The sequence below is a fragment of the Leiobunum rupestre genome, chromosome 2, assembly GCF_980474605.1.
Source record: "Leiobunum rupestre chromosome 2, qqLeiRupe1.1.hap1, whole genome shotgun sequence".
Classification (NCBI taxonomy): domain Eukaryota; kingdom Metazoa; phylum Arthropoda; class Arachnida; order Opiliones; family Sclerosomatidae; genus Leiobunum; species Leiobunum rupestre.
In genome coordinates, this window is record NC_143385.1 from 36,297,710 (window position 1) to 36,318,350 (window position 20,641).

General features: G+C 34.2%; 1 protein-coding gene across 1 annotated transcript; it reads left to right on the forward strand.

The window, feature by feature from the left end:
* The first annotated feature begins 866 nt into the window (after positions 1–866).
* LOC149957448 (uncharacterized) lies at positions 867–12,638 on the forward strand. The gene is made up of 5 exons (XM_090167037.1): positions 867–1,017; positions 2,699–2,916; positions 4,142–4,428; positions 4,945–5,064; positions 12,422–12,638. The coding sequence occupies exons 1-5, from the start codon at positions 867–869 to the stop codon at positions 12,636–12,638; spliced, it is 993 nt and encodes a 330-aa protein (XP_090023163.1).
* Positions 12,639–20,641: the final 8,003 nt, after the last annotated feature.

Consider the following 20,641-nt stretch of genomic DNA (forward strand, 5'->3'; position numbering starts at 1 on the left):
CCCCTTCGGTTTGCTCTGAGTAGTTTGATTTAAACCGAAGTTTTTAAGTTAAGTTGGCTCCATAGTATGATGAAATAACTAAATTTATTTGGCAGTTTTTGAGGACGTTGGCTCCATTCTATGATGAAGTAACCAAACTAGTGCTAGCGTCACTACTGAAATGCAACAAGACGTGAGTTTGTGTACGAAATATATTTTGTAGTTTTAACATATTTAAATTTTTTTAATTTTGATTAACAGGGTTTTGAAGAGTTATGGAGAGGTTCATTTTCCATTGGACACATTAGTGGATATGTTGAAATATCAGGTTAATTACAATTACTTACTGATGATGCAAACAAAAGTCGTTGTGTATCTCCATTTCAGACTAAAATCTTTTTCATATTAATATATTTATAGTAATATTAACTTGGATAACAAATTATTAATTTTACTATTTATTTTAATGATTCTTAAAAATCAGAGCAGTTTCAATGAAAACGAGAGTAGTTTTGTTTTAGTATTGAATCGCACTACTTGGCCAAGCAACGCGATATTTTACAATATAACACAACATTGAGATAAAAGTAAACTTCATTTTGTTAAATATGCAGTGCTTCGACTGGCTGTGTCCCTTAATTATTTGGCCTCCCTTTGCAGATAAACGGTACTTTAAGTTGAAAACAGGGACTCTTACAGATTTAAAAAATAGCCAACTCTTTTTTCTCCTATATCACTAGTATTGTTAGCAAACAGAGTGAATAGAGCTATTTAAATTCGATTTGCTTTTTTGATGGTATTAAGCTTTCAATTATTTTTTAAACCCCACAAAGATTTTATCCGTATTGACTCACGTGGATTTCTTTCTATAGGGCTTTGATGTCATAATGGATTTAGAGGATATTACGTACGCGAAACACGAACGTATAAATATGAGTCAAGGATACTCCTATGAGCGCCAAAGTATCTTCTCGACTAATCCAAAAGAATTAAGCAACATGAACACAAACAAACTTTTCACATGTGATATTAAGATAAGTACTCGAATAATTTTGACTTTGATTTGATCGGGGTAGGTACATTTGTTCGAATTTCAATCGTCCGAACGGTGGAACAAATGTTTGAATTTCATTCGTCCGAACCGCCAAAATAACAAATGTTTCTATTGTTCGAATTGGACAACTTGCTTTTTTCATTCGTCTGAATCGGTAGCATCACTTGTCCGAATTCTGTCGCTTAATTAGTATTTCTGCTATAGTAAGTGGGAATTTAGTTGATTGTTGTGGATATTTTAGGTTAGGTTGACGTTAATATTACTTATTTCTTAATTTAACAATATTTAAAAAAACATCCAATTCCTAATGTTCGAAAAAACGGACAAATGATTATTCAAACAAATGAAATTCGCCAGTAAAGTTAACATAAATTGAACGACTAAATCACCAACAAAAGTTGTGATAAATTTTTCGGGCAAATGAAATACGTTTTCGGACAAACGATCCTGTTTTCCGGCATTCGGACATATGATCATTCGGACCTTTGTACCACCGTTCGGACGAATGAAATTCGAACCAATGTACCCGAATCAGAAAATTAAAAGAAGATCAAACTGCATTAAAAATTCATTAGGTGTTTAAAATGCATTGTTATTTTAAGTAGGTTCAATTCTTTCATAAAAGAGAATCTACGTCAAATTGACACACTAAAAAACTTCTACATGGTCAACCAACATATCAAGAAAATAAAAATTGTTTTACTTGAAATTACAGGTTTTATATTTGATCTTGATTGGATATATTTTGACGGTTATTGTGGGAGGCTTATCCGAAAAATTAACCAATTTCTGACTTTCATAAAGTTACACTACTCTCCCAATGGAATTCAAGAAACGTTATTTTAGCTTGCCCAGCTTGTCACTTTTTCAAGTCGTATTTTATCAGTGAAAAATTTGTACGTTTTCTGTGACGCTCTACAATTTTCACATTGACAATTTTCTTATAGCACCTAGCGGTTAAAATTTAAATTTTCAAAAAACCTGAAAATATTTTTCGATTTAGATGCAATTTTGGTAGAAAGTGTCCCCCGGCACGTATAATGTACAGTAAAAAATTTCGACTTTCTAGAAAACATAGTTTTTGAAAAAAATCACTTTTTCGAGCAAAAAAAACACTCTGAATATATATATATTACTTTAATTGATATTTGAATATTTAGTTGGTGCCATATCAAGGACGACAAATGGATCACTCTTAGCCCTAGGTTTGACACACCCTAAAAAGAGGTTATCTTTAGGTGATCACTTCTTTGCTGGATGTGAGACTGAGCACAGAGTGACCAAATTTATCGTACGATAAACAATTCTGAAAACTGACTGATTTTTTTGCGGGAAAACAAAGGATTTTGCATGAGAGAGCCTTATCGGTTTTAAAAGCTTAAGTATGGATTTAGTAGGGTTAAGCATTTGTTTGGGCTGTGGACGCTAGTGCAAGGACACAGTTATAAGGCTGATGGATCTGTTCGTTGTTACCTATTACAGTGGTATTTAGATTATGATTGAATGTTTCCAAATTGACGCTAATGGCACAATATAATTGTAAATCAAGTTGAAAATTATTTCGTACGTCAACAAGGTTTGTATTATAAGCGAAAGAAGTTACGATTTAAGTACGAAAATCTTGCACTTTTAAACCTCAATTATCAATATTTTTTATTATCATAGGTACAGAAATAAAGGTTAAATCACAAAATAGAAGTAAACAACTGCTATTTTCTTTTTGGTTTGTTTCCTCGTTTTTCGTCATAAATGTTCTTCTTTGTCAACTGAAGTCCGATTTCCCTTCGAATTACGAAACAATCGATACATTAAGCAACATAATCCAACAGCCCAACATAAAAACCATTATCCATAAAGACCACTATTCATATAATTGGTTACAGGTAAGATTATTTCGAAGCAGCAACTTTAGAAGATTTTACATAGAGAGAGAGACTGAATTATTTCTATATAGCGTATCGTAAATGTAAAGTGTCCCACAAAACAAATTGTACACTTTTCAATAGTGTTTTAAATAGACATAATTTGAATAATGTAACAATACCCACAACAATATTATCTGCATGCAAGTTTCCTTTAAAACGAGTCCGCTGCCACACAAGACGGCTGTTGTAGCACCTATGAATATTTTATGGTTAAAGAGTCTATTAAACCATTTTAAAGAAATATCCACCGATTCCATTCTACGTCATAAGAACTCGGTATTGCTTAGCTTAGAAAAAATATCAACTAACGTGATATTTATAATTTATACCGAGGCGTTTAGCTATCAGGCAAGTATCGATCATAACCAGTGTACTCCGTCTGCTTAGGCTGAAGAAAAATTAATAATGCTTTCTTTGTAGGACGATTTATGGATTTTTAGTGTGAAATTGACTATTAATGTAAACATTCGTTTTGTTTCTTAAATTTTCATAATAAAATTGCTTGTTAATAAATTACCAAATTAATCAATTTATCCACATTTTAATTATTTTATATAAATAGATCAATGTGTGCTTAGAAAATGAGCAAATTTGTCCTTATTAGACTGGTTTTGAGCCTTATGCGAGCCATAGAAAACGTGCAGGATAAACTTGTAGCTAAGTGTCGAAGTTGCTTTATTCTGAACCATCTTCATTCTTACAAGTTCTATCTACACGTTTTCCCGGTTTGGTTTAACCTGTCAGCCAAAATACTAATTTCTATAACTTTTTCCGTTTTTATTTTTTTTATTGTGATGCAAATTATACTTTAAAATTGATTCGCAAAATTAGGTGTTTGCGCAATTTAATCATAGCAAAATTAGGTCAGACCGCGTGGTTGGTCAATTTCTTTTGACTGACGTACGCTCGGACGTACGACTCCCCGCCTATATATCGATTGCTATAAAAATTAACCTGTAGGCCTATTTTCTTCCCGACCACCACCCGTCGCTTCCAAAATAAACCCTCCCTCTTTTTTTTTCTCGCCAGTTGTAAAATTTACGCGGTAGATGGCAGCAGCAATCGACACTATTTTTTTAGGTGTAATGAGGTGAAGCTAAGGGGAAATCGTCGCGGCTTACTCGTGCTTTAAATTGAAAAAAAATTCAGAAAGAATTTGAAATGGTTTCCTATTATATTACAGCACACGAATGAAGGTAAAGTACTCCTTAAAACATCATTGGAAAACAAAGCGATATTTTCCGATCCAAAATCATTCATTGAAGCTGTGAATAGATTGGCCAAAGACAACTACGTCACGTTCTCATCGAATCCTTTTTATTTCAACTTTAAGATTGATTTTATCTTTCCTAAATTTATATTTGGGAAGGATGTTGTGTATATTGAAAAACAAAGCTACTGCCAAAATTTACTGGGAACAGCTCTCGGCCCAAGATTTTCTTCGCAATGTCGGGAGTTATTGAACTATTGGTAAATAAAATTTTCGTACTTCAAAACCAAAATCCAAATGCTTAAATTTATCTTTATAAAGAAGTTAATAACACATTCCCTGGGAAATGTTAAACGAGTAACATGGAAACGGTATCAAAATATTTTTTAAAAGATCAGCTTTTTCAACTCGTCAACAGTTCAAATACATCATGAATTTATTTATATACATTGGGGTTTATTAATAAATTGCAGAGTGTCTGTATAGTAATTTTTAAACAAGTCACCGTAGAGGTATATGAATATGTACCATTTGTATGCTAAATTTGATTTATCTGCTTACTTAATAATATAAAGCTTTAAATAATTATTTTCATTATAAAAGTTTTAAATATTATTTAATTATTACACATTTAATTTAAATATATACTTTTTGAAAAAAATATTCATTGAAACAATTTAAAATTTTAGAACAATTTACTTGACACCCAAGTAATATTTGAAATACTAACTTGTTATGAAAACCTTATTAATCTATATGAACATTTAAAAAATTAGGTTATACCGAAGCTTCGAAACGCAATACATGGAAATATATTCGAAGAAGGTGACGTGGAAATGGGACGCAAATACTTTCGTTTATGATTTAGTAGGCAACATGGTCCTCGATTTAAACGAGTCAGAATTCTTATTTACACTTTGGTTAAAAGGAATATTCATCAGCATATTTTCGATATTACTCGAACTAGTCTTTAACAAATTAACTACTTTTATTCAATGATATTTATTATTAAAAGAACAATTGTAAAGAATATAAATTGCAGTTTGTATTAAGATTCTTATGGTTATTTTACTTTGTTTAAATATTTGTTTATTGTAATTTTTTTTGATCAGAAATACATTCGATAGATCATTAAATGTGGAACGATTTAGTTCTGGAGGAAGGCACGAAACTTACACGCTTCTTCACTTTCAGACGAAACTTTATTTATTATACAAATATGAACTAATCCAGATAATTTGGAAAAACCCACTCCATACAATGGCGCTACCTATCGTGTAACGGCGAAACTAAATGAGCGCGAGAAATGGTTTGACAGTTAATGATTATTTAAAAATAAATGTAAGAGCTACTTTTTCACGCTCTTTATAAGTGAACTTATAAATTTAACGTTAAAAGCTACAGGGCAGATATAAAATAAGTAAGTCGCCGCCATTACACATGTGCAGAGTGTCGAAGTGGTAAGCACTTTCGCCTCGCAGCCAGAGGAGCTCAGGTTCCATCCCAAGTTGTGGAACTGGGTGAAAACTCAGCATTACAATTGCTACACTTAAAAACCTGAATTGAGTTATTAAATCGAAGAATTGTGAAGGCACCACGAATTAAATTTTCAACTTAAAGGAGGGGTGTTCTGGAAAGCTATTGTCAAGCAGCACTTTTTAAAATCTTAATTTACCCGAATAAACTCCTTCCCGGAATTGAGCTTAATTTGGCACCCTCTGGAAAGAATTCAGATCAAAAAAGCCACCAAATAGGAAATAAAAACCGTTTATTTTCTTGTAGATTCATAGTTTATTATAGTCATTTTTTCTCATTCTTATATTAAATGTAAGGATTGCCGAACCGTATGTTGTGGCTACCATTTCAATGCTGAATTTTTTTAACTTCTCCAAGTTATATGACTCTTACCATTATGTTTAATGACATACATATATGTTTTAAGTTAATGAAGTAGAGTTTTATATACCTATTTATTAATTGTCGTAGTATCAATGCGATTTTCAACACCCGCTATACCATGAATCGAAGTTTCATCACCGTAACCTCAAGTGGTATCAGCTAATCTTAAGTGACTGGACCACCCCCAGGCGCTTTTCTGATCCTTAAGATATCTTGGGCCTTTTTCATGCTTTTGCATTCAGACCATTTTGTTCTAATTTATGGGCCGGTTCATTTAGTCCCCATACCAACGGCTGGCACTTCCTTTGCAATCTTTTCACAAGCTTTTGCTACGTCTTCGTTACTTTTGTAGTCTTTCCCGATTACCAATACTCTGTTGGTCAAACCCATTCTAGCTTCAACCCCAGCAACAATTGCTTCCTTTAGCCTTTCGTTGAACTTCATTGTCCTTTGCTATCCTTCTTCACAGTCCATTTTTAAAACCATTATGCGTTTATGAATAATAAATGTAAATAACAAAAATGTAAATATATAATTTTATAAATAAAATTTAATATATATATAATAAAATGAGTGAAAACTGGCCGAGATTACGGAGGCGAAAGTGGAAAATTGCCACGGTTTACAAGAAAGACATAACAGACAACGCTAAGGCTTAACTAAGCGATTCAAGTGACCCGCTGGTCTCGTAGATTTGGTAGAGTAAATGTTTTTCTAAACTTTTTAAAATATCTCTGGACGGACCCTTAGTTTACAACAGTAAATATCGTGATGTTGACGAGTTTCGAAGAAGGATGTGACATTATCCGAAGTACGCCAGGAATTTTTAAACCATTTCTATGCATATGGATTAATAAAATCAGTGCTATAAATTGAATTCTAGGCAATTAATAAAATTAGATATTAACAACATGCTTAAGATGGCGCTATACAACATGATAGGGTTTCTTCGCTTCTATTTAATAACTGGGGGCAACGCACGCTCCGTGTTACCTGTTAAATGGAACGTGCTACGGAGAATTCGTCCTGTGCCATTTTTTATAAAGTAAGAAAACTCCCCTTATGTTGTGTAGCGCCTTCTATAGAATAGATTAAAAATCTTTCTCAATATTAGCTACACTGAAACTTTTTATATAGTGCGTTGTTAATCTTTGTCACCGGCTCTTTGCGTAGAGTTTTTTAATCTACATATGAGCTAGGACTGATTAGAGTGAAATCGGTTAACATTTGGAAATGCTGGCTAAGGGGTGCAATAACTGGTGGCTTTACCGAGATTTTGGGTTCCGGTACTTGTAAACCACAAGGGTGGTGGTGCACTGACAAATATGACCTTGGTCCAATAGTCATACCCCTACCTCCAACTTCGGTCTGGCGAAAGGGGAAGGTCCACGCAATGGCGCAGTTGGTTTTAATCTAGGCGTTTGTGGGTTACCGTTTGTTGGGTTGTGGCCATTTTGGTCGCAGTGTGCGCGTTGTCCGCCTTTTGGGGCCTTCGCAAATGGTTCTTGGTGCACCGATCGGATGTGTAAATAAAACCTTAATGTTAGATATTCAGGCTAAATGATATAATTTGTATTTGGCGTCTTAATTTAATTTTCAAAGATCTATGCGTACGATCAAGAATATTCTTTATATTTTAAATTTTATACTTCACATGATAAACTTTTCTACCTTTTCAATATTCGAGAGTACCTTACTTCAATTCCAGGTTATATAAAATTGCATAACATTCTATTCAATACACGCAAGAGAACTGATCATAAAGGCTTTGTTAGCTTGTCAGTAATGATTGGATAATTGATTTTATAAAGACTGACTAATCGTTTTAAAACGAGCACTTAAAATGGACGTAACAAATAAAACCTGTAGTTGGATTCTATTCCCTGCAGCCTGTTAATTATTAATTTTCGTTTTATTTAGTATTACGGCGATTCAAGCTAGTAGGGTAAAGTTGTTTCACAAGGCAAGCGTAAGTCCTTGAATGCTTTAGTTCAATTAGTGAAGAAAGTTAGATTTGTAATTGTGATAACTTTTAGACGCCCGAAAATAGAGAGCCGGATTTTGCTTTAAAATGAGTCACGCAGTTGACCAAGCTTTCTGCCACACGATAATGAGCGTGTACATTTCCGCGTCGGCTGGCCCGTTTTATTAATTTGATAATGCTACGATGAACGAGTAAAAACTTAAATGCCCTAAGGCTAACTTTGTTTACAATTTTGAGTGGGCGGTGTGGCTTTGTTATTTTAAACGAGGACCTTAAATTTACATATTTTGGGTCTACGTTTTGTCAAAAACGCGTAGATTGCATTGTAAATGACGAATTACCGAACATAAAAATAAATATTTATCCGACACAGTTCTGACATGTTTAGATAAGTACGACATTCATTATTCAACATTGTTGCAGACAGAGTTATGACAATTCTTCAAATATGGCAGGATAATATTCGGGTTTACACTCAAGAATAAGATATAATGTAAATTTGCTAGCATCATACCATCGCAGAGCATTCCTGAAACTTGGCGAGCGTTTATGCTGCCGGGTCTGTTCTGGAACACTACGTCTTCAGAAACTTGGTAAATGCTTGGGTTTTGCGATAGTCGAAAGGCTCTCCTTCTGGAAAGATAAGTATCGTAAAAACACTAAGTATATTTGCAAGCAATGTAAAGACGATAATATATTGACGACTTTTTTACTAGAGATAATCGTTATTGAAGAAGCAAATACGAATTGCTGTCCTTTTCTGTGCCCTGCCGGCTCAGAATCTGTTTCCGACAGTCACATGTTTATTGCGTGCCAAAAATGTGTCACTAAAAACCATTCCACTTGTCTAAATATTCTTACTATAGAGGAACGAAAACACAGAAATATCTTTGCCTATTCTGCAAAAAAGAGCTCCCAGAAACTGCATCAGTGACTCAAATAATTAGCAATCGAAACAAGGATACGTGCCAAACAAACGCCTCTGCACTCATATCAAAAACCAGGAAGAAAAATACATCCATTACCTTGAACAAATATAGTGGGAAATCTGACCATGATAATAATCCAGTTAAGAATTCTCAACGGACGTTATTTTAGCAATAATAACAGCTATTCTGAAGTTATGAAATGGCTACATCCTAGTCAGTAGCCAATCAAGAGACAAAGATTTAGTCATAACTGTAAGTCTGGGCATCTGTAACGAGATACTTGAATGTGCTAAAGTGAGACTACTAACCTCAAAGCACAACAATCAAGATAAAAAATAAATCAGTAAAATCATTTTTATAAAATCAACTGAATAACCGTAGAAGGAAATTAAAGAACTAGGAACGAAACAAAATTCGAGTACCTCGCCAAAAGACGCAAATAATGAAAAAACAGCGTTAAATTCGACTTACCAGCTGAAGATTCTAATTATGTAAGTAATGTTGCTCTATTCCCCTCTACGAATGAAAATATACGGAACATAATTAGTTCAACGTACAATGAAGTCACTCGAAGAGGCATGTTCCCACACAGCAATAACATAAATTTCAGAAACACGAAATCGATGACTTCGAGCAGAGACAAAAAATAAAATAAAAATAAAAAAGTAGGGAAAACGATTCTACCACTATTCGGATACTACTATCAACAATAACTAAAATAATAAAAATAAAGGTTTTCTTTATCTCACGCATGGACCCTCGTCTAACGAAATTATATTACAAGAATTTGTTGCCAAATGAATACTCATTAAGGACTCAGTTCTAATGAAACTAAAAACTCCTTTACCGAACTACGCGTCATACCACGTCACATTCGAAGACAAATATTTCGAAAAGCCCAAAAACCTCGAGACCTTGCCTAAACTTTCTGTGTATTCAGTGTTCAGGGTATGGCTCCTTGAAAATAATCCAAAGATAAAATCCTGGTTGAAACGACTTACACTGAAGCTATTTCCGCCTCTTTCAATCAGGAACGATCATATCAACCAGTTCGACAAACAAACAATACAATTTGTGATAAGATGCAACAAACATTATTTTAAAGCGTTATGAGGAGTATAAAAACAAAATTTTAAAACATCAGTGGGGTCAAAACCAAGCTACACAAGATACAAACAAATTGCAACTCCGATATAATCTGCTTGATAGAAACAATTTTTTTACGAAATGCATTTCAACTTGGACTTTATAACAAAAGATATGCTAACATACAGATTGGATAGCTCTGAAAACTCTAGCATCGCTTTTCGTGGCAGTGGCACAATAATAGTGGTCTGGAGTAATTTAAAGATCATCACAAGAACTGATCTCGAGATTACTACGGAATGCGTCTAGATAGAGATTCACGACTTTTATGAAGACAACGTGTTAATAGCTAGCCACCATTACTTTGCTCCCGAGACCGCAGTAGAAGGGTATGTAACCAATTTTTCACAATAAAAAGATACACTCCCAATACTACGAAGGAAAGTTAATTATACTTGGTGACTTCAAATTCCCAAAAGAAAATTGTACCAAGTCACAAATAAGACTTCACACGACTGTAATCGCAAGATAAAACCAATATCAGATGTGGTTTGGACATTGCAAGTTCGGTTATGTATTGGACCTCGTACTTAAAAACCTTTCAGATCATAAATTACATTTGGACGATTTACCTCTTCTGGAAGTAGATATTTGCCCTCCTCCTTTAAGCCTGGACCTCCTAATAAAATATTTCTTACTGGAAAAATAGCAGCAAATATATGGATTTAAACGTAACTACCGCAAAGGCAACTATGAAGAACTTTACCGTTCACTAAGGACATGGGACTTAAAAAGAGCCTTAAGTTACTTATAATTGAACAAACACGTACTGGATAGGAAATCTAACTTTAATTGTTAACTCTCTATTATAGTCTATATTAGTTAGTCTGTAATAACTCAGCTGAATTGGTTATTTTTTTCTTTGTTTGTGTTCATACTGTACATTTATTTATTTTTTGTTTATATAGTGCAGCTATTGTCTTTTTTTTCTTTTTTTTGAATTTTTGTTATTTAAAATTGTCATAATTTAACAGGGCTTACAAGTCATTTATGACTTAGCCCACATACTTGTAAAATCCTCAATAAGAAAACGCAACAATAAAATTTGATTTGATTTGAGTTACATGTACTAATCCAAATAAAGCTGTAAACCTACTTCAAGAAGCTATCCAAGATGCGATAGAGACACACATCCCGGAAGCTGGTAAAAAATATTGGAATTTCCCCATTGTTTCTTGAAAGAGCTATCGGAAAACGCTTCTCAAGGAAACTCTATGATCACCAAAATTCAAGGGAAATAAAGCCCCCGTTGATCTCCGTCGTTTTAAAGATAATAGACAAATATCCCAAATAATAAAACAAGACAGACGAAATCGAAAGGCGACAATAGTGTCCTAGCTCAAAGAAAAGCCCAATTCTTTATGGACATATGTCAACAGCAGTCCTTAGCCAAGCAAGGATGACGTTATTTCAACGGACGATAATGGTAAATTCATTATATCAAATGAACAAATCGCTTCAAATTTCCGTACCTTATTTGAAACCATTGAATAATCTAGAGTCTGTACAAACCAAACTAAAAACCTAACTCTAAATGAAGAATTAAATCTCTCATTTTCAAACGTAATCTTTAGGGATGCTTGGAAAACCTAAATAATAATTCTAATTTTGTAATAATCAGCTTGGCTAATAACAAAGACACCAACCTAGACCCAAGTCATCAAGCGACTTTTAATGCTTTAAATACGGGTGGGGTGGTCAAATTGCGTAGGAGAGTGGTGGCATGCCATGCGAGCCAACAGCTTCGTACACTTAATATTATTAGCAAAAAAGTCCTTAAACCGATGTGAACAATTACCGTCCCATTTCTCTTATATCCATACTTGTTGATAGTCATGAACGCTTATTCTGAGATACCGACACAACTATGGACCGAGCTGGTATCGACAGCAGCATACATTAAGAATTATTCCCGCCATTCAAAACTCTGAGACCTAGTTCCATTAGAGGTTTGGATGGGGTGAACACAAAGCTAAAATCATTTTCGGCGTATTGGAAATGTAGCCTTTGTGCATATCCCACTCCAACAAAGGCGGAGGAAATTTCAACGTAAGGCAAGAATGCGTATTGTTATTGGCTATGCAGTACGAACTTAGAGTTACAGGATACGGTTTCCGGACAGTAATACTGTTCATTTGCTAAACTACCAAGTTGTTCAGGGGTCAAATCAAGAAAATAGAAGAAGTGGCCTTTAATGGAACGCATGATGTTCTATAAAAATTATATGAACGACAAATAGTAAGAAATTTACCAAGAAATGAAATACACTGATATTAAACTACATGTTTTTAATAGGACTACGAGTAATTTAAATTTGGAATCGCAGTTGGCAGAAAATTCATATGAGGTCAATAAATGTCTGGAAGGAGACAAACTTCCCATCTTCTTTAATTTTGAAAAAGGACAAACTATGCAAATGCCACTCCCTCCTTGCGCAAATACAAATAATATCTTCAACGACGATGATGACAATGATATTTACAAGGATTTATCAGTTGATCCACCTAATTAACCGGATCAACCTAATTACATCCAAAAGACAGCTGAAAACTCAAAAAAGGTTAGCTTGACAACTAAATAAACTCCACTTCGCCACGCCAAAAAAAGAACCCATACTGAAGATCCTATTGATAAAGCCATTGTGGGAATGGTAGGCAATAACAACGCTATCGTTGAACAGCTTTCAGACAGCACTACTATGTTTTCATTATCTATGGCTCCATCCATGAAAAGATTGTCAATGATGCGACTGGAGAAGTGTAAAATTGAGTTACAAAAAGTAGTTTTTGAGCATTTATTAGAAGAAAATAATTCAAATGTAATGTAATGTTTTATAAGGAAATAAGTGAATTAAAATAACACTTTTTTGGGTGTAAATAGCCCAATATCTAAACAAGTTTCCGCCCTAGGCCTTCATCAATCAGAATGATTTCAATTTTGTATATGTACCTTGTTCAATATTGTAATCATTCCCATAAGATAAAACCTCGCTACCTTATTTCTAAAACCACTTATCTCGTTAAGATGTGTACTAAAATAGGTGTTCTTGGAAATAAGGTAGCGACCCTATTCAAATATTACCTTATTTCCTTATTAAATTAATTGAATTTTGCAATGTTAAAAAGCGTTTGTGATTTAAAATTATTTTATGAATTTTATTTAAAATTTTAATTAAAAACGATTATTCATAATTTCCATAGCCTGTTTTTCCTCTTAAAACTTCGTTGAGTTGCCAGGGCACTGCTCCTACTCTTGCCTCGAAATATTGGGCAAAATAATCTCTATTTTTTTCAACTACTTTGGCATGAGTATTCATCGAGATATTTCTGCAGTTAATGATTGCTCCTTCCTTCTCTGCTCGCCATTGTCCGCTAGTTATTTTCCCCAAACTGTTTTCACTATTAACGTATTGATGAGGGCAATATTTTTTATTTTTACTTGGCATTTCCTCCTCTTTCACCTAAATGTATTAAATTAATTTTCTACTCTAATTTAATTTTGTTTGAGACATATACCATTAAATAATTGTGTAAACAAATGGTCACTTTGACCACAGCTTCGCACGTTTTGCGATTGGCTATGATAGGCCGACGAAAAACTCTTCATTTTGTTGATAGAATACCAAACGCATTCTCAATTACTCGCCTTGCTCGACTAAGGCGATAATTGTAAATGCGCCTTCTTAAATTTAAAGCGCAGAGCAGCCTATGAAGCCCTACAAAGGTTCAAGATTCTCAATTTACCATCCTGGAGAAGTATTCAACGCAAAACAGCGAAGAATTTGGATGACCCAGGGATAAATCATAAATATCTCTCTGAACAAAGAAGGACATATGAACTGTTTGCAAATGAACGTATTTCCCTTGGCCATCCTCAACCCAAAGCAGACGGAATATTAGTCTTTGACGAAGATAAGGTAGCCGGTAAAATAATATGGAACAGTAAAAGCCACAAAATTATTGGACTAGCAATCGCACCAGAAGAATTTAAATATATGGATGACTTCTATGATGATGTTGAAAGCAAGAAGGATATTTGTAAAGCACAGTACATGCTTCAATTTTTATGGAGAGACTTAACATCAAACTACGACATTATTGGACCTTATTTTTCTACATCATCAACTGCTGATTCACACTTCACTATGTCATGCTTATTACAAGTTATCAAAGCTTTCCAATTTCATGACTTTAACATTTGTGGGGTAGTTTGTGATGGGGCTAGTGCCGATTTGGCAGTTATCAAGGAGATGTGTGGAATGTCTGGACCTCTGAGTTTTACCAAAGTAAATGAAATAATTGATACAAGCCTAGCTTCGTATTGCTCAAACCCATTCCGTATAAGACGAAATATATATTTCATCATTTGCCCATCTCATGAGATAACCTTTGGTTGCGGGGGCCATTACCAAATTATTTATTGCTAAACATTTTGTTTTTTAACCCACCCCCTACAACAATCACTTGTAAGGAAAGTAATCAATTGAGAAATATCCCCACTCTCTTAATACCTCTATGCTCTTTTGTAAGAGCTTATCAATAACCTTAATTATTTTTAAAATTTTATATTAACTTGTAAGTAAAGCAAGTCTAAAATTAGCAATATTTAGGAATTTTCTTTAATTACCTAGAATCATGACAATACAAAATTACAATAGCTTAAAGAGAATCATTAGAATCTTCCATAAAGAACAAGTTGAGGTTATACTCCACTTAATGAGGAATAAATATACAGTGGAAGATTCTTATCTTAATTTTTTCCAAAGTAATATATCCACTCCTGCGCAGAGTTTGGAAGTTCTATCTCCACTGGTTAAGGGGGTTTTCCCTCAAGATCTTTGGTTTCTTCTTTCCAAAATGCTTGTTGAGGTTGGTGTAGAGAGTTAACGTTTAGCTCGTGTGGCATAAAGGACCTGCCACCACCAGGCCCGTACACAGCCGCCAAAACTCGGGGGCGCTCAAATTATTTTAGGGGGTGCCAATGCCTTGAGTAATTTTTATCTCCCCACCTATGAAATTAGTAAATTGGGGATGCTCAAGTACTCATTTGGGGGCGCTGAGCATCCCCTGGCGCCCCCCCCCCATGTACGGGCCTGGCCACCACCCTCCTACACATCGTAGCCCAGACACCGGTAAATAAAGCATTAAAAGTCGCAAGCTGTCTTTGGCTTGTGGTGGTGCCGATGGAATTAGCCTAGCTAATTTACTACGCTAATTATTATCACAACAAATTACTTTTTTTTAATACTCTGGTAACTATAGCGTAGCTAGTAATCGTTCCTTAAAGGGGGAGTGTGGTTACAGTATATAAAATTTACAAAGGGGGCCAGAAATTAGTACAGTCGAAGCTACACAAATAGAGGGGTTTGATATAAATAATTTGTGAATGTCCCCCATTATCGTTGAGTTAGAAGACATTTATAACTAGTTAATATTCCAGCTGAAAAATTTAATTAACGCTCTTTTCGCATCTGATTCTGAGAGAGCCAAGAAATTAATCAATGATGGGGAGGAGTTTGGCTGGGCGCAGCTTGTGGATTTAAAAGCAAGAGATGATGATTTGCGAGATAGAAACATTCCTCGACTTGTTCCTAAACTAGTTGAAAGCTTCATTATTTGAGATGCCTGGACAAAACTTAATGTCCAACCCGCTAGGATTGTGCAAGTGAGTTCATTAATACCATAAGTAACATAATTTCCATAAGTATGACAATTGACAAAAATTATTATGCAACTGAGCTATTGCGTGATTTTTAGTTCGGCTCAGGCAGTATAAAATATGTAATATTTTCACCCAAGCTGTAATACCTTGTTTGCTGTTCCTGATAGCTACATGTAGAGGATAAAAACAGAACTCATTGATCTCGATGAACTGCGATTGGCAAACCTCAGCCATGCTGGTTGATAATAATAGTAGATAAGTCCAATTTGCAAATATATATTTTAATGAAAGGAGTGGACAAATTGGCCCAAGTATTTAGACCAGAGTTCTATTTTGCAGAGAGTTTAGTGACTGTGTCCAAAAAATATTTAATCAGAAAATGAAAACAATGGGTAGAGCCATACTTACGAAAATTGTTACTTATGTTAATACTCAAATGTATAAAAATTCTTTAATCTAATCAACCTTTTCTCTAGCAATATGATGTACTCTCAGCTTTATATGAATATGCCAATCCGAATAGTGTAACACCAAATTATATTCAAAAAGATGCTAGTGATGCTGATAGTGATGATATTGAATTTTTCGAAAATAAAAAAGATCCACTTTTTAGAGAAGACAACTTCACACAGGATGGCTTGATAATTAATGATGACAATGTTGGCAATAGTGATTCAGTTACAGAAAAGAGGTCTGCCGAGATTGGCTCAAGTTGCCAGCCTACGCATCAGGCTAATGCGAATACACCAAATGAACCCCCGCATGATAGAATGAAAGTAATGGCAACTTTTAACTACTTGAATGCTTACCATAATATTTTTGAGAAGGGAATGTTTTCAAAAATTCCAGTCAAATCACTTTCATCACCAATATTTGACAACAACAAGGGTTTAAATTATTTTAACGAGTGGTTTCTTACTCTATTGCGTAAGTATGAAATGCAAACAACTTTTTAGTTTTCAAGAAAAATTAATTTAGCTTTTTAAAATTTCAGAAGATCCAACATTTAACCCTAGCAATCCTAGACAAAAGTAATTTATATCTTGGCAAGTAAGTAGTCAGATATTTAAAAATATGTAACATAATAACTAAATATTTTTCTATTTTCCTTTAAGACATGGGCACTACTTACAAGGAGAGTACCCGAGGTGTTTATTGCCGATTTTGTTCAAAGTCGGGCGTAATGTAGACCTATATGAAATATGAAATTTCCCAAAAGGAGACGTTGCACTACCCATTCGATTTGCTATGGCAACCGAAAATGTTTTTGATTGGCTTCAGAATTTTTTGAAACCTACGCCGATCAAAACCATTATTTGTGTTTAATAAGAATCAATGGCAGTGCTGTGGAAACACTATTCTCTCAATATAAGCACTGTGCTGGAGGTAAACTCACAAGCACAAACTTTTACACATCAAGAAAAAATGCATTGACTATACGAGATGTCAAGGGACACCAAAGTGGTACAAGAAAAATAAGGGCAGTGAAAGGTCATTGCAGTGGTAAAGGGTACCGTGACGTTCCTCTCTATGTCAAGGAAGCTTTTGAAGAAATATTATCCTAGTAAATCTATTGCACATTGTTATTAATTTAAGCTTATTTTATTGTCACAGACTCTATGGTATTAAAAATATTTTTACATTTGAGATTGGAGTTATTTTAATTTTAGGAACTAATAATATTGAACTATAAATATTAAAACATGGTAGCTATGGTAAATTATGAATTTTATTTTTTATAAAAAGCTACTCATGGCTTTAAAAACTTATTTAAATCCGAGCTTTCGGACTATGGTCCTTCTCCAGCGAACGACTATGGATTTGTAATAGTTGTTAGCTGAATTTTTAAACCTAGGAAGTACCAGCTTTTTTTTTAATTAATTTTTAACATAAATTGAAAGGTGTGCTTTTTCTTGTAGTTTCCACTATTTCTTCCTTTTTATTCGCCGATTCCAATACCAAAGGTGCATTTGGGATTCCAACGTCAATATTGAGGTCAATGTGTGAAGTATATTTATTTCTTTTTAGGCTGCCTTTTAGTGAGAGTTTCTCATTAAGTTTTATTAGGTTAAAACTGCCTTTTTTAATTTGAGGATTACTGTTAGTTGACTTATCTACGACTTCTTTGGTTTTGCGAGACCTATTCCCTTTCTTAGAAATGATGTACAGTTCATCTCGAAGACCATTTGCACCTTTTCTTTTCGTCTTTCATCCCTCCCGGTAATGAACTCTTGACTAAGATCATGCACAATTTTCCGCCTTAACTCCTTCTCTATTTTCATAGCTGAACTTTCTTCCAGAATTCCTACTGTGCATTTTCGAAAGGTTTCTTGTAACTGTTGTTCATTTTTGATCACATAATCAAAAGCTACCTGCAGAGTTCCCAAATTAATTAAAAACATGGTAAACAGGCCAAGCAGTATTTCAAAAATGTAAAAGCCTTAAACCGTTAAAAGGGGGGGGGGGTGAATTTTTATACAGTCAATGCTTTATTAAAGGGGTTTTGAACATATCATCCTCTTCAAGCCAAAACCATTTAACTTGACTGATGTTCTCGAAGCAATAATGAAAGATACACATCAGAAGCGTTGCTGGGATTTTGTTTCGGAGGGGGCACACAATTGAAAAAAATTAAGTAATTTCAGGAAGGCATGTGCCCCTCTAACTACGCCACTGATATATCTACGCTCTTACTCGTTTCTGCTCCACATTCTCTAGCCTGGGCTTAACATGTCATTTAAAAGGAAAGAAAATAACTATACCTTTCAAATGTTTGATCCATGTTCACTAACCCCTTTTTTACACAAGACTCTCCGGCAAATGCGGTTTAGCAAAATTAGGTATTCATTTATTTCTTTTTTAGGAATAAATAAACCTCCTTCATCTCTAAATTTTATTCCACTATATGAAATATCCAGTTTTTCTTCTTCAGTTCGCCTGATGTTAAGAACTGCACGATAAAGAGTCTCAGCCTCATACACTTGCTTGTCACTAATTTGTCTTGTTTTTAAAATAGCTTGTCTTTTAGTCTTACGCCACACCTCTCCCATACACCCACCGCCAATTGTTAATAATGACCTCTCATAGTCATTGTCATTTATCTTTGAAAAAACCAAAATACAAATTTCATATTTCTGCAGTTTGCTTTTACATTGATTAAATAACATAACATTTCTTCTCCACTTGGCATATCAATATTAGAGTGCACTTCTGTTATTATACCGCGTTTTTTACACCAGAAAATAAATATATCTTCAGCATAAGCATTTAGGACTTGAAGAAGGTCATTATCGTCAAGTAAGACTGTTTTCTCAACAAGAAAATTGTGGAACCAGTCTAAGTTGGTTTTTATTGCCATATAATAAGCTAATAGTGTACAACAGCTATTTAGCTTATTTTCCACCTTTTTAACGTTTTTTTTTTACATTTGGTTTGTGAGTTTGATAAACATCAATAAAATTGGAATATAACTCCTCAATGAACTGCACTAACAATCCACAATTTTCAATTTGCTGGTGAATTTCTACTTTAGCACTGTTTGCCCAATAGAAAGATTTAATATTGTTGGTTATTATACCCACAATTTCTTGAATATTTTCCGTGGTTAAAGTGTCCATGGCGAAAAGAACATGAGCGCGGCTAAATACGCGTTAAGCCTAAAAATGGCGGTATTCAAATTTCAAAATCACCGCCAAATTCCTAGAATATCGCGTTCCCGGAAGTTGGGTTAGATTAGTTCATGGCGCCGCTACCGAGTGGCGCTATTTCGATTTTTTTTGACGTCACTGTGAGGAAAGGATGTAGTAAGAATTTTTTCAGTGTCATACTTAGGGTTATTATGTTACTTATGGTTAAACGTGGTAAATTCATAAATTAGAATTGTTAGTTGTCTTTGGTGTTAGTAGTTCAAATTTCAAGTTGTTAAGGTAAGGTTAATTCGTTTGCATAATTTAATTTTTGGCCTGGGTAGTAGAAAATCTAATAGAAGTTAAGAGAAGCACATTCTGAAAAACTAAATTTAAAGAGATACAACTGTTTGAAATTCACAATATATTTATTTATAAAATCCAACGTTTCAGAGGAATTTCAAACCGTTTAGGTCTCTTTTAATTTATAAAATCTAAATTTCTAACTAGATATTAATATCGTCTTTGGTTACATTTCTCAAATGACGGTGCTTATTGAACGAAATAATAGAATGCATGTGAAACAAAGAAAATGGATTTAGAACAAATTAACAATAGACTCAACTAAAAACAATTATACTGCTCGAATCATAGAAATCTCACCGTTATATTTTTCAAGGAAATCAGGACCGGAAGTAAAGGCAATGTCTTTCCAAAGTATAGTGTTTTGTCTTGGTAAACGCAGTTGCCAGCCCCTTTAACGCGCATTGGTGAGTTCTGTACGAGAGAATAGTAACCATAATTTTTGAAATTAATTTACAATGAGTCATAGAGATCGTGACTCTATAGTGGAGCTTGGGAGTCTGAACTCCTTACTACCAAGCTCTACCAGAATCTTTGCTTTAAATGCTCCAGACGCTGATTGGCGTCAAATTATCGTAATCGTTTAACTTAGGCCTTGCAAGATGACTTTCCATGTGGCTTTACAAATCCTATTGTTTATTCTATTATATATCCTATTATTGACGTGTAGCTCGTTAGTTTAGTTTAATGACCGTTTTACTTTAAGTTCTTCGTTTTTTTATTTTTACTCACTCTCACTTCAAACCGTGCATAGACTATGTAACTGTAAAATAACAAGACGTACGACGGTCAGAATACACACAATCCTTCTAATGTGTTAAGTTTATTTGAGCTATTCACAGCAACCTGCAACGCCGGTATCGCA

Excerpts from the sequence above, each read along its gene's own strand:
- LOC149957448 (XM_090167037.1), top strand. The coding sequence starts at position 867 with ATGGATTTAGAGGATATTACGTACGCGAAACACGAACGTATAAATATG. Across the intron at positions 4,429-4,944 it reads CGGGAGTTATTGAACTATTG|GTTATACCGAAGCTTCGAAA; the intron begins GTAAATAAAATT and ends TTAAAAAATTAG. Across the intron at positions 5,065-12,421 it reads ATGGTCCTCGATTTAAACGA|GACTACGAGTAATTTAAATT; the intron begins GTCAGAATTCTT and ends TGTTTTTAATAG.